At 47.2% G+C, this 14,621-nt stretch overlaps 1 protein-coding gene across 5 annotated transcripts in view; it reads left to right on the top strand.

Moving 5' to 3' along the window:
• stard3nl (STARD3 N-terminal like) overlaps positions 1-14,621 on the top strand; it is a 45,916-nt gene that overhangs the window by 16,936 nt on the left and 14,359 nt on the right. For all 5 annotated transcript variants that reach the window (XM_078216956.1, XM_078216958.1, XM_078216955.1 and 2 more), the window contains 2 exons: positions 312-410; positions 9,919-9,962. In XM_078216956.1, the coding sequence (XP_078073082.1) occupies positions 312-410; positions 9,919-9,959 (140 nt within the window). In that variant the 3' untranslated portion in view covers positions 9,960-9,962. The remainder of the gene's footprint in view (positions 1-311; positions 411-9,918; positions 9,963-14,621) is intronic.

Genomic DNA, 14,621 nt, shown 5'->3' with positions numbered 1-14,621 from the left:
TTAACCGAGCAGAGAATATAGATGGTACAGATTAAGGGTGATTTATAACACTGAATCTTAGTCTTTTTTCAATTATGTCAACCTAATCCCTTGTTTTGTTCACAAGCTATTCTCTGTCCATTCCACTCTTGCTGCATTGCTTTTCAAATCAGTAATAGGCTGGTTTACAAATTTGGAAGGTGTAATGCTGTTAAATCAGTCGACCAAGTTGCAAACTTTAATCTGTTGCTATAGGGATATAAATTGTATTAAGTGACGTTAATTTTCTTCTGCCAGTGTCTGTAATACAAGTATCATTCTTCCTGATGTAGGAGTGTTTACAGTATCTGATGTATCAGAACATGCACCACTCATCCATCCTGGTCCCCTCTCTGATGGCCAATTTTATTCTCCTCCTGAATCTGTTGTTGGTGAGTATTGTAACTCTGGAATGGAGATTGTAGGGTAGCTTTATTTAGGCATATGGTGCTGACATTCGTTGCATCTGTTTATGGAATAATCTGTTAATTTCCCACAACCCTGCTCGTTTGTGTGAATTGTGTAAAGCACATGAAGAATTATGTGGATCTGATCACTTTCACCCAAATATCTCACTGATATTTTGGACAGACGCCTCCAGTAATTGGCCATTCACCATGGTTGCTGCGTAGGACTGGAGACCCATGAGATGATGAACAGCTGCAGCAGCCCAGGACACTTTGCAGAGACTGAGTGGGTGTGTTCTCCTGCTCTTCATGAGCACACATCCATCTCATTAGCAGTGATCTCTGCATTTTCTCAATGTTGAAATAAATCACACTCCTGAATTTGTACTCTCACCATATCCGTCCTCTTTTTTTCCCCCTTAATCTGACTCCACATTACCCATGCTGTTGTTTGTTGAACACATTTGACCATCTCTGAATCAAGTGCTTGCTACAATGCATTCCCACCCTGAACACCTATTTTACACTGATGACCTCATCTTGTTCTTGTTCTTGGGGAGAGTCACTGGAACTCAGCATCTCCTGGAACCTGCCTCCTCCCAAAGCCTTCATCACTGACATACTCAACTGTGATCTCTTCATTTTATTATCCCTCGAGACCTGAAACTTCCTAACCGCTTCCCATCTCCTACATCCACAATGGTGGAAGAAAGTTCCTCCCCCAAATCACTGATGATTGCTGCTTCTTATCTGTACCAAAAACTGAACCCTTAACCAGTGCCTCCCTGGCCTCCCGATAATGTGAGCAATTTCAGATTTCATTTTTCCAAGATTCAGACCAATCCTTCATCTGATTCTGCTGCTTACCCCACCCTGCTCTTCAGACCTCTCTCTCTTCCTTAACCCAGCTCTTTCATCAAGCATTGTGACCACTTACCCGACATCTTTCCCTGTCTGAGCCTCAGCTGACATTTTGTCTGATTATGCTTCTATGGTGACCTGGGGTTTTGTTTGTTACAGATACAATATAAATACAAGTTGTTTTAACTGTTTTCCTACATAAATTATGATATTCTTAATGTGTTCTGAAATGGAATGGGGACCGGTCATTCAATAAACCAATTTGAACAGTTGGACCTGGGTGGTGCTGTTTGGTACTTTTCCTTTATTGCTGTAAGTGTCATCACTGTGCCTGTGCCTATGAGCTGAGAAACAGAGTAAGTTTCAAGTCCACACTGTGGAACTCCTGTAGAAGTTTCATACAGACTCGAAACGTTAACTGTGTTTCTCTCTCCACAGATGCTGCCAGACCTGCTGAGTTTATCCAGCATTTACTATTCTGTTTCAGTTTGATTTATTGCATCATATTCCTGGGTAATAAATGCTTGCTAAATAGTTTTTGGATGCTATTACTCTGCTCAGAATATACTCTCTTGTGCCATAGTATGTGGTTCTAAAATTGGGTTTAATCTTGTGACATAAACGATTGCTGAATTTTGCTGACCCGTGATATATCAGTTTCAGCTGCACTTCTGCCTTTCGTTCAGCCTCTTTTTAAAATGGAAGTTCAGTTCTAATCGGTACAGAAGAGGTTGAGTTGATGTTGATTCCCAGAAGTACAATTGCTGTTGTAACCATGCTGATATCTGTGGGCTGGCTTGCAAGGGACCATTTTACAGTGAAGCTGTAATAAATGTAGTTGATGCGGTTGATTTTTGGAAATAGTTCAATTTCCTCCCTCCCGAATGGTGTTGTGGTGCAAATTTAACGTTAGGGTGTGTAAGTTAATGGCCCATACCTTCCCCATCTGTGAGCTGTGTCAGTTCCAGCTGCCACCTCATAGAGCCGTGTACGATATGATGGGAGCCCCATCTCTCCACCACATCCCCTCTTGTTCAGTTATTTTTGTAGAGGGATGGCTTGAAACTTAGATTGGCCCCTTGAGGGACTGTTTTTCTGCTACATGAGCCTGTTTTCCGAATCTCTGGAGCCATGATCTTAAACCACAGAGAGTATTTCCCGTATAGTGTGATTCTCGGCTATGTTGTCTGGGTTAAGTTGCAGCAGGTGTTAGTTGTAAAGAAGTTTAACTGTTTTCAGCCACAAAACAACCACTTCACTGATCTTGGGCGATCTCTCCTTCAGAAATTGCTATAAATAACAAAGCTTTAAAAAATGTTTCCTCTTAAGGAAGAAACAAAAAAAAATAATGACACAGACTGGCTCTAATTGAAGGGGTTGCCAAGTTTGACATTTAGTAAATCTTTGTTTAATTTCTGTGTACTGTGAAATGAAACAGTTTAATCTCCACAAACTCTTGCCTTCTTACTCTAACCCTCCCTCCCTCCCCCCACTTTGCTGTGGTGTACAGTAAGACTCCAGTTAGAGCACTGCATGCAGTTTTGAGCTCCACGCTATAAGGAAGATGTTGAGCTGACGGGAGAGGTGGGATACTGCACAGATTCACCGGGCTGCTGCATACTGCTACGAGTTACAAATATGACAAAATACCTAAATTGGGACTGTTTTGGTTGAACAGACGTTCGAGATAGAATCCTAGAATGTTGCAGCACAGAAGGAGGCCATTTGGTTCATCATACCTGTGCTGGTGACTTGAAAGAACTTTCTAATTAGCTCCCTGCCCCCTTTCCCAAACAACATGCTAATGTTTCTTTTTCAAATAGTTATCCAATTGCCTTTTGAATGTTACTATTAAATCTGCTTCCACCGCACTTTCAGGAAGTGCATTCCAGATCACAATGACTCAGTGTTTAAATAAAAAAGTTTCCCCATGTTGTCTTAAATCTAACAGGTAAGGCAGATGAATTTAGAGCTTGGATTAGTACTTGGAATTATGATGTTGTTGCTATTACAGAGACTTGGTAAGGGAAGGACAGGATTGGCAGTTTAACATTCCAGGATACAGATGTTTCACGTGGGATAGAGGGGGATGTAAAAGGGGTGGGGGAGTTACACTCCTGGTTAAGGAGAATACGTGATGTGGAGATGCCGGCGTTGGACTGGGGTAAACACAGTAAGAAGTTTAACAACACCAGGTTAAAGTCCAACAGGTTTATTTGGTAGCAAAAGCCACACAAGCTTTCGAGGCTCTGAGCCCCTTCTTCAGGTGAGTGGGAATTCTGTTCACAAACAGAACTTATAAGACACAGACTCAATTTACATGAATAATGGTTGGAATGCGAATACTTACAACTAATCCAGTCTTTAAGAAACAAAACAATGGGAGTGGAGAGAGCATCAAGACAGGCTAAAAAGATGTGTATTGTCTCCAGACAAGACAGCCAGTGAAACTCTGCAGGTCCACGCAACTGTGGGAGTTACAAATAGTGTGACATAAATTCTGATTCTAGGATCGCATGATAAAGACTCAGGAGGAAAAAAGCAGAAATATTTATGTGAAATAGTGTGACATAAACCCAATATCCCGGTTGAGGCCGTCCTTGTGTGTGCGGAACCTGGCTATCAGTTTCTGCTCCGCGACTCTGCGCTGTCGTGTGTCGCGAAGGCCGCCTTGGAGAACGCTTACCCGAATATCAGAGGCCGAATGCCCGTGACCGCTGAAGTGCTCCCCAACAGGAAGAGAACAGTCTTGCCTGGTGATTGTCGAGCGGTGTTCATTCATCCGTTGTCGCAGCGTCTGCATAGTTTCCCCAATGTACCATGCCTCGGGACATCCTTTCTTGCAGCGTATCAGGTAGACAACGTTGGCCGAGTTGCAAGAGTATGTACCGTGTACCTGGTGGATGGTGTTCTCGCGTGAGATGATGGCATCTGTGTCGATGATCCGGCACGTCTTGCAGAGGTTGCTGTGGCAGGGTTGTGTGGTGTCTTGGTCACTGTTCTCTTCCTGTTGGGGAGCACTTCAGCGGTCACGGGCATTCGGCCTCTGATATTCGGGTAAGCGTTCTCCAAGGCGGCCTTCGCGACACACGACAGCGCAGAGTCGCGGAGCAGAAACTGATAGCCAGGTTCCGCACACACAAGGACGGCCTCAACCGGGATATTGGGTTTATGTCACACTATTTCACATAAATATTTCTGCTTTTTTCCTCCTGAGTCTTTATCATGCGATCCTAGAATCAGAATTTATGTCACACTATTTGTAACTCCCACAGTTGCGTGGACCTGCAGAGTTTCACTGGCTGTCTTGTCTGGAGACAATACACATCTTTTTAGCCTGTCTTGATGCTCTCTCCACTCCCATTGTTTTGTTTCTTAAAGACTGGATTAGTTGTAAGTATTCGCATTCCAACCATTATTCATGTAAATTGAGTCTGTGTCTTATAAGTTCTGTTTGTGAACAGAATTCCCACTCACCTGAAGAAGGGGCTCAGAGCCTCGAAAGCTTGTGTGGCTTTTGCTACCAAATAAACCTGTTGGACTTTAACCTGGTGTTGTTAAACTTCTTACTAAGGAGAATACCACAGCTGTACTCTGGGAGGATACCTCAGAGCGCTCACACAACAATGCAATATGGGTAGAGCTCAGGAATAGGATGGGTGTAGTTACAATGTTGGGGTTTACTATCGGCCGCTCAACTGCCAGCGGGAGATTGAAGAACACATATGTAGGCAGATTTTGGAAAGGTGTAAAAGCAACAGGGTTGTTGTGGTGGGAGATTTTAACTTCCCCAATATTGACTGGGACTCACTTAGTGCTAGGGGTATGAATGGGGCAGAGTTTGTGAGGAGCATCCAGGAGGGCTTCTTGAACCAGTATGTAGTTAGTCCAACTAGGGAAGGGGCCATATGGGACCTGGTATTGGGGAATGAGCCCGGCCTGGTGATCGACATTTCAGTAGGGGAGCAGTTCGGGAACAGTGACCACAACTCAGTAAGCTTTAAGGTACTGATGGATAAAGATAAGTGTAGTCCTCAAGTGAAGATGCTAAATTGGGGGAAGGTTAATTACAACAATATTAGGCAGGAACTGAAGAATGTAGATTGGGGGCAGATGTTTGAGGGCAAATCAACATCTGGCATGCGGGAGGCTTTCAAGTGTAAGTTGATAGGAATTCAGGACCAGCACATTCCTGTATGGATAAAGGATAAGTATTGCAAGTTTTGGGAACCTTGGATAACAAGAGATATTGTGAGCCTAGTCAAAGAGAAAAAGGAAGCATTTGTCAAGGCTAAGAGGCTGGGAACACACAAAGCAAGTGTAGAATACAAGGAAAGTAGAAAGAAACTCAAGCAAGGAATAAGGAGGGCTAAAAGGGGTCACAAAAAGTCATTGGTCAGCAGGATTAAGGAAAATCCCAAGGCGCTTTATACATATATAAAGAGTGAGAGGGTAGCCAGGGAGAGGGTTGGCCCACTCAAGGACGGGAGGGAATCGAAGCGTGGACCCAGAGGAAATGGGCGAGGTATTAAATGAGTACTTTGCGTCAGTATTCACCAAAGAGAAGGACTTGGTGGATGATGAGTTTGGGGAAGGGCGTGTAGATAGTTTGTGTCATGTTGAGATCAAAAAGGAGGAGGTGTTGGGGGTCTTGAGAAACATTAAGGTAGACAAGTCCCCAGGGCCTGATGGGATATACCCCAGAATAGCGAGAGAGGCAAGGGAGGAAATTGCTGGGGCCTTGAGAGAAATCTTTGTATCCTCACTGGCTGCAGGGGAGGTCCCAGATGATTGGAGAATAGCCAATGTTGTTCCTTTGTTTAAGAAGGGTAGCAAGGATAATCCAGGTAACTACAGGCCGGTGAGCCTTACATCAGTGGTAGGGAAATTATTGGAAAGGATTCTTCCAATTATTGGACAGAATTTACTCCCACTTGGAAATTAATGGCCGTATGGCGAGAGGCATCATGGTTTTGTGAAGGGGAGGTCGTGTCTCACCAACTTGATCGAGTTTTTCGAGAAAGTGATGAAGATGATTGATGAGGGTAGGGCAGCGGATGTTGTCAACATGGACTTCAGAAAGGCCTTTGACAAGGTCCTTCATGGCAGACTGGTGCAGAAGGTGAAGTCACACGGGATCAGGTGAGCTGGAAAGATGGATACAGAACTGGCTTGGTCATAGAAGACAGAGGGTAGCAGTGGAAGAGTGCGTTTCTGAATGGAGGGCTGTGATTAGTGGTGTTCCTCAGGGATCAGTGCTGGGACCTTTGCTGTTTGTAATATATATATATAAATGATTTGGAGGAAAATGTAACTGGTTTGATTAGTAAGTTTGCGGACGACACAAAGGTTGGTGGATTTGCAGATAGTGATGAGGACCGTCAGAGGATACAGCAGGATATAGATCAGTTGGAGACTTGGGCGGATGGATGGCAGATGGAATTTAATGTAGACAAACGTGAGGTAATGCATTTTGAAAGGTCTAATACAGATAGGAAATATACAGTAAATGACAGAACCCTTAAGAGTATTGATAGGCAGAGGGATCTGGGTGTACAGGTATGCAGGTCACAAAGTGGCAACACAGCTGGAGAAGGTAGTCAAGAAGGCATACGGCATAGTCCCTTCATCAGCTGGGGCATTGAGTTTAAAAATTGGCAAGTCATGATGGAGCTTTATAGAACCTTAGTTAGGTCGCACTTGGAATATAGTGTTCAATTCTGGTCGCCACACTACCAGAAGGATGTGGAGGCTTTGGAGAGGATACAGAAAAGATTTACCAGGATGTTGCCTGGTATGGAGGGCATTAGTTATGAGGAGAGGTTGGAGAAACTTGGTTTGTTCTCATTGGAACAATGGAGGTTGAGGGGCGACCTGATAGAAGTCTGCAAGATTATGAGGGGCATGGACAGAGTGGATAGTCAGAAGCTTTTTCCCAGGGTGGAAGAGTCAATTACTAGGGGGGCACAGGTTTAAGGTGCGAGGGGCAAGGTTTAAAGGAGATGTACAAGGCATGTTTTTTTACACAGAGGGTGGTGGGTGCCTGGAACTTGCTGCCGGGGGAGGTAATGGAAGTGGATACGATAGTGGCTTTTAAGGGGCATCTTGACAAATACATGAATCGGATGGGAATACAGCGATATGGTCCCCGAAAAGGTAGGGGGTTTTAGTTCAGTCGGACAGCATGGTCGGTGCAGGCTTAGAGGGCTGAAGGGCCTGTTCCTATGCTGTAGTTTTCTTTGTTCTTATATTCTCTGGTTCCTGTCCGTTTTGCTGCTGAAAACTATTATTCCTTATTTACACTATCAAAATCCTTCATTATTTTAAACACCTCTGTTCAATCTCCCTTTCTGTTCTAAAGAGAACAAATTCATCTTCCCTAGTTTGTCTATATAACTGAATCATCAACAGTGCCATTCTGGTAAATCTCCTCTGCACTCTTCCTAAAGCTTGGCATCCTTCCTAAAGTGTAGTTCTCCCAGAACTGTCCATACTACACTAGCGTGGCCCCTACCAATGTTTTAAGCCAAGGATCCTGTGTGCCTTATCAACCGCCTTTTCAACTTGTCCTACCACCTTCAAAACTTATTTATGCATACCCCCATGAAGGCTCTATTTTTACATTCCCTCTAAAATTGTACCATTTAGTTTATATTGTCTCTCCTCATTCTTCCAACCTAACTGTATCATTGCACACTTCCGTTAAATTTCATCTGTCGTGCATCTGTCCATTTCACCAGCCTGTCTGAATCCTGAAATCTGTTGTTACTTTCCTCAATTCCAAGTTTCGTATCATTGGCATACTTTGAAATTATGCCCTATACAGCTAAGTCCAGGTTGTTAAACTATATCACAGGATCCTAATATTGACTCCTGGGGGCCGTGTATGTTTGTTTCCATCCAGCTGAAAAAAATATCAGTAACCAATATCTCTGCTTTCTGTCTCTCAGCTGCCATTGTTCTTTCAATTCCACGGACTTCAATTTTTCGAGCAAACCTGTTTTGTAGTCCTTTATTAAACATCTTCTGAAATTCAGACGTCTTCACTCGCATCAAATTTCCTCCCTCATTAACCCTCTCTGTAATTCAGAGTTTTGTGAAGTTAGGTAAACATGATTTGCCTTTAACAAATCCATTCCATTTCAGTTAATTTCATTCATTCGCCCATGTTTTCCAAATACCAATTTATTTCGTCTCTACAAGTTTTCCCACCACCGATATTAGGTTGACTGTCGTATCGGTATTGGGGTTTAATTGTCCCTCCTTTCTTGAACAGAGGATTAGCAGTTGCAACCTCCAATGCTCTTTCAACACTCCACTGTTTTAAGGAGCATTGGGAGATTGTGGCCAGAGCCCCCACAATCTCCACCCTTACTTCCCTCGGTTCCTAAGATGCCTCCTATCTGTACCAGTTGAGTATCACTAACCTTTAAGTACCTCCTTTATTTTATCTGATTTAATATTGCTGCCACCTTATCCTTTAATGCTACATTGACAGCGTCGTCCTCCTCCTCAGTGAAGACCATTGCAAAACTCATACTTCGACTATAGCTGCTAATTCTTCAAGCAGATCTCCTTTTTGGTCCGTATACAGCCCTGACCTCCCTTGTGATTACCCATTTACTATTTAAGTGTGAGAAAATACTTTTGGGTCTTATTACCTGAAAATCAATTCTCATATTCCCTTTGCCCCTCATTTCCTTTTTTTTGGTTTACCTCTGTACTTAGAGGTAAAGTACAGAATTTACATCCATTTAATAATAAACTTATTACTGTTCTCTGGTCAATTATGAACTGATGCTTATTAAAACCCCTCTTTTGCTGTTTCGTTTAAATTCCTTAATTTTTTTGTAATTCTTTAGCTACCAAGGGGGCTCTAGCTTTGGATGGGAATCTGTCTACTCTTAACAAAAGTAGAGTTCTGCAGATGATGGAAATCTGAAATAGCACAAATGCTGAGATTGAGATAATCTATACTGAAGAAAGATCATTTTGACCTAAACCGTTAACTCTGTTTCTCTTCACAGTTGCTGCCTGACCTAAATATTTCCTGCAATATTGTTATTATGCTCTTTACACAAACTATCTCTCGTTTGGAGGCCTCCCTCCAATTCCGAGAAGGTGGGACAGAATTGATAAAAATAGGTTGTTTCCAGTAGTAAAATGAGGGTCCATCGACATAAGAGATTTAGGAGAAGGGTAGGAGAAACTATTTGGGGATTGTGGGGCTGTGGGATGCCGACTAGACTTGCTGATTGAAACACAACTGTGTCAACATTTAAGAATAGGTTAGAGAGGTGTTTGAAGGAAAATGGGGACTGAGCAGATAAGTGGAATTAGAATGCTTCTATGGAATTTAACACTCCAAAGAACTGGTTAGCTGAATGACATGTTTCTGCATTGTAATTTGCGTATAGTCACAGAAGCAGAGATGTGTGAAAATGACAGTATTGCCTCTTGTGCAGCCTTCCAACGGTGTTCTGTGTTTATTTTATCATTTTCAGATCAGGAAAATAGTTACCAGTGTTGATGAGATGTAACTTTTGAAAGTAGACATAATTTACATCCATTTTTTCTGATGATTGAGAAATTATCAGGAGGTTGACATTAATTGTGTGTGTTTAATTTGTAGATTCTGATGAGGAAGATGACGCTGGCAGTCAGAAGCATTAATAGGTAAGGAAAATGGCACTCTTCAAGTCCAGCCACCTGAGAGTACAGACCGGCAGCATGGTTTCACAGTTACACAAAAAGATAAAAGCTATTATTAAGTGCACTTCAATTCAACCTCTCTCTCTCTGGCACGTGCAATATTCTCTCTCCCTTTCACACATGCTTACTCTTCTCCACTGATTTTAGTTACATATGGTATTCTCCCTGCTCTATTTGAATGTATGTGGTGAACCACTGTAACACTGTCTGTGTGTGGGATGTGCCTGGACACGCCCCTGCTGCCTTGGTCCGGGGCTCCGCCCTCCTCGGGGTATAAAGGTGGCTGCTCTCCGCTCCTTTGCCTCAGTTCGAGTTGGCCATCGGTTTGGGACTGCTTCTGTTCTTAATAAAAGCCTGTTGTTCGGCAACCTCTAGTCTTTGCGTGAATCAATGGTGCATCAATTTTATTCACAAAAATTTTGAAATGAAGCAACTCCTGAAACCTGACAAATTGGATCTCGATCCGCAGGCAGTCGGCGCCTCTAATTCTTTTGATCACTGGCTGCGCTGTTTTGAGACCTTCATCGCCTCCTCCTCCTCCGTCGTCATAACCGACATTGACAAACTACACATGCTCCACACCCGCGTCAGCGCTCACGTCTTCGCGATGATCCGCAATGCAGAGACCTACCAGGAGGCAATCGATCTCCTCGAGCCAATACAATCGGCAACCGCCAGACATCTGCTGGCCACTCGCAGACAGCAGCCCGGGGAATCGACTGAGCAATTCCTGCGTGAACTGCGTGCACTCAGCAGAGCCTGCAACTGCAAGGCCGTTTCAGCCGCCCAAAACGCCGACGACCTGATCAGAGATGCCTTTGTCGCGGGCATCAGGTCGACCGATATCCGGCAGCGCCTGCTAGAACAAGGTGGGCTGGACCTTAAGAAAACTGTGGAACTTGCCAGCTTGCTGGAGGTAGCGTTCTGGAACCTCGAGGCCTACGCACCCGACCACGAGGGCGCACCGTGGACACCGCGACCGCAGCCATCGCTGTACCCGGGAGGGCCGCAAACCCCGTCCCGAAGCCGAACTGACCACTGCGGCAGTCCCCGGAGGCCCGAGATGCTACTTCTGCGGCCTGGAGAAGCACCCACGATGACGCTGCCCGGCGAAAGATGCGATCTGCTCTGGCTGCGGTAAGAAGGGTCACTACCTGAAGGTTTGCAGGGCAAAATCGGCCCCCAGGCCCAGCAGCGCCACGTGCGATCCGCGGGAGGGACCGTCATCGACGCCATCGGCTGCGTGCGATCCGCGGGTGCCGCCGTTTTGGACGCCAGCAGCCACGTGCAACCCACGGAGGCCGCCATCTTGGCCGTGCGATCCGCGGGTGCCACCATTTTGGGAACCGTCCACCGCATCGTCTAATCCGACAGTGACCTCGGTCACGTTGGACCAGTCCAGGCCTCACCAACTCGCCTGGTCGATGATGGACGTCAAGGTAAACGGCCACACTACTAACTGCTTATTTGACAGTGGGAGTATGGAGAGTTTCATCCACCCTAACACGGTGAGGCGCTACGCACTGCCAGTACTGCCAATGCAGCAATCAATCTCTGTGGCTTCGACGTCCCGGTCAGTGAATGTCCTTGTGTACTGTGTAGCGAATCTGACTGTACGGGGCACGGTGCACCACAAGTGCAGGCTCCTCATGCTGCCACAGCTCTGTGGTGCCGTACTACTGGGGCTAGATTTCATGTGCCACCTCGGGAGCGTCACTATGGTGTATAATGGGCCTTTTCCCCCAATCTCCGTCCAAAATCCACAGCTATTAGACCAGCCACCGCGCACCAACTGTGGTCTCTCAACCCTTAAAGTCGCCCCTCCCTCGCTTTTTGAGCACCCACCCCCGACTGCAAGCCCATTGCCACCAAAAGCAGACAGTACAGCGCTGGAGATAGAGCGTTCATCAAGTCCGAGGTGCGACGCCTCCTGGGGGAGGGGATTATTGAGGCCAGTACCAGTCCCTGGAGAGCCCAAGTGGTGGTTGTTAAGACTGGGGAGAAACTTTGCATGGTCATTGACTACAGTCAGACCATTAACCGCGACATGTAGCTGGACGCGTACCCCCTTCCCCGCATATCTGACATGGTCAATCAGATTGCACTATATCGGGTGTTCTCCACCATTGATTTGAAGTCTGCATACCACCAGCTCCCTATCCGTCCGGAAGACCGCCAATACACTGCCTTCGAGGCGGATGGCCGTCTCTACCACTTCCTTCGGGTCCACTTCAGCGTCACCAATGGGGTCTCAGTTTTCCAGCGTGAGATGGACCGAATGATGGACCAGAACAGGCTGCGGGCCACCTTCCCGTACCTGGATAACGTCACCATCTGCGGCCACGATCGGCAGGACCACGGCGCCAACCTCCAAAAATTCCTCCACACTGCGGCACTCCTTAACCTGACCTACAATAAGGAGAAGTGTGTATTCCGCACGCGCCGCCTCGCCATCCTTGGTTGTGTTGTGGAGAATGGGGTCATCGGCCCCGATCCCGACCGCATGCGTCCCCTCCTGGAACTTCCCCTCCCCACCACCCTCAAAGCGCTGAGGAGATGCCAAGGCTTCTTCTCATACTACGCCCAGTGGGTCCCCAATTATGCGGACAAAGCCCGTCCGCTCATCAAATCCACATCTTTTCCCCGAGCGGCGGAGGCCCGGCTGGCCTTTGACCGCGTCAAAGCGGATATCGCGAAGGCCACGATGCACGTCGTAGACGAATCCACCCCATTCCAGGTGGAGAGCGATGCGTCTGACTTTGCCCTAACCGCCACTCTAAACCAGGCGGGCAGACCCGTGGCTGCCTTCTCGCGCACCGTGCAGGGCCCTGAAATTCGACACTCCTCTGTCGAAAAAGAGGCACAAGCCATCGTGGAGGCTGTGCGGCACTGGTGCCACTACTTAGCTGGCAAACGGTTCATCCTGCTCACGGACCAACGGTCCGTTGCCTTTATGTTCAGTAACGCGCAGCGGGGCAAAATCAAGAACGACAAGATTTTGAGGTGGAGGATCGAGCTCTCCACCTACAATTACGACATTTTATACCGGCCTGGGAAGCTCAATGAGCCCCCAGACGCCCTGTCCCGGGGGACCTGTGCCAGTGCGAACCTAGACCGGTTACAGACTCTCCACGATGACCTCTGCCACCCGGGGGTTACCAGGTTCTAACATTTCATCAAGGTCCGGAACCTGCCCTATTCCATTGAGGAAGTCAGGTCTGTAACCAGACACTGCCAAGTCTGCGCGGAGTGCAAGCTGCACTTCTACCGACCAGACAGAGCGCACCTCATCAAAGCGACCCGCCCTTTCGAACGCCTGGGCGTTGACTTCAAAGGCCCCCTCCCCTCCTCTGACCGCAACATATACTTCCTCAACATCGTTGATGAATATTCACGGTTCCCCTTTGCTATCCCCTGCCCGGATATGACCTCGGCCACGGTCATCAGGGCCCTGCACAGCCTCTTCACCCTGTTTGGTTTCCCCAGCTACATTCATAGCGACCGGGTGTCGAGCTGCACCAGTACCTACTCTCCAAAGGCATAGCCTCGAGTAGGACCACCAGCTACAACCCCAGGGGGAACGGACAGGTGGAGAGGGAGAATGCGACAGTCTGGAAGGCCGTTTTATTAGTTCTCCGGTCTAAGGGTCTTCCAGTCTCCCGCTGGCAAGAGGTCCTCCCTGATGCGCTACACTCAATTAGGTCACTACTGTGCACGGCTACCAACGCCACCCCTCATGAACGAATGTTTGTTTTCCCCTCGACGTCCTCCTCTGGGACCTCACTACCGTCGTGGCTGACGTCCCCAGGCCCTGTCCTGCTCCGGAAGCACGTGCGGACCCATAAATCGGACCCCCTGGTCGAAACGGTCCGGCTCCTCCACGCCAACCCCCAATGCGCCTATGTGGTGTATCACGACGGGCGGGAGGACACAGTCTCCATTCACGATCTGGCCCCTGCGGGTAATACGTCCCACGGCCCCTCACCCCCAGCTCCAAACATTGTCCATGATGCACCAGAGTCGCAGCACGCTCATTTAGCCCCCGTGTACGGCACGCCTGAGCCCCAGGAGCAGCATCCACACACCCGGCAGTCTGAAGGCACTACAGACGGCATCACCGGTTATGGATTGGCGCCTGACTCATCACCGCAGCCTCCTGAACCGGCGCCACGGCTGACACTGTGGCGGTCGCAGCGGCAGATCAAGCCCCCGGAGAGACTGAACTTGTAATTTGAATTAATAACTTGTGACTGTCGTTTCCACCACCTCGCCCCCGCCGAACTCTTTTTAAACAGGGGGTGAATGTGGTGAACCACTGTAACACTGTCTGTGTGTGGGATGTGCCTGGGCATGCCCCTGCTGCCTTGGTCCGGGGCTCCGCCCTCCTCGGGGTATAAAGGTGGCTGCTCTCCGCCCCTTTGCCTCATTTCGAGTTGGCCATCGGTTTGGGAGGTGCTTCTGTTCTTGTTAATAAAAGCCTGTTGTTCCGCAACCTCTAGTCTTTGCGTGTATCAATGGTGCATCAATGTATGAAGTTCAAGACGAGGCTGAGACAACCAGCTCCTTGTCTGATTGGAAGAAGTACAGATGGACTTCTAATACCAAATTGTACTGTTACAATGG

The sequence above is a fragment of the Mustelus asterias genome, chromosome 7 (assembly GCF_964213995.1).
Source record: "Mustelus asterias chromosome 7, sMusAst1.hap1.1, whole genome shotgun sequence".
Lineage (NCBI taxonomy): Eukaryota > Metazoa > Chordata > Chondrichthyes > Carcharhiniformes > Triakidae > Mustelus > Mustelus asterias.
This window is presented reverse-complemented; position numbering and strand designations above follow the sequence as displayed.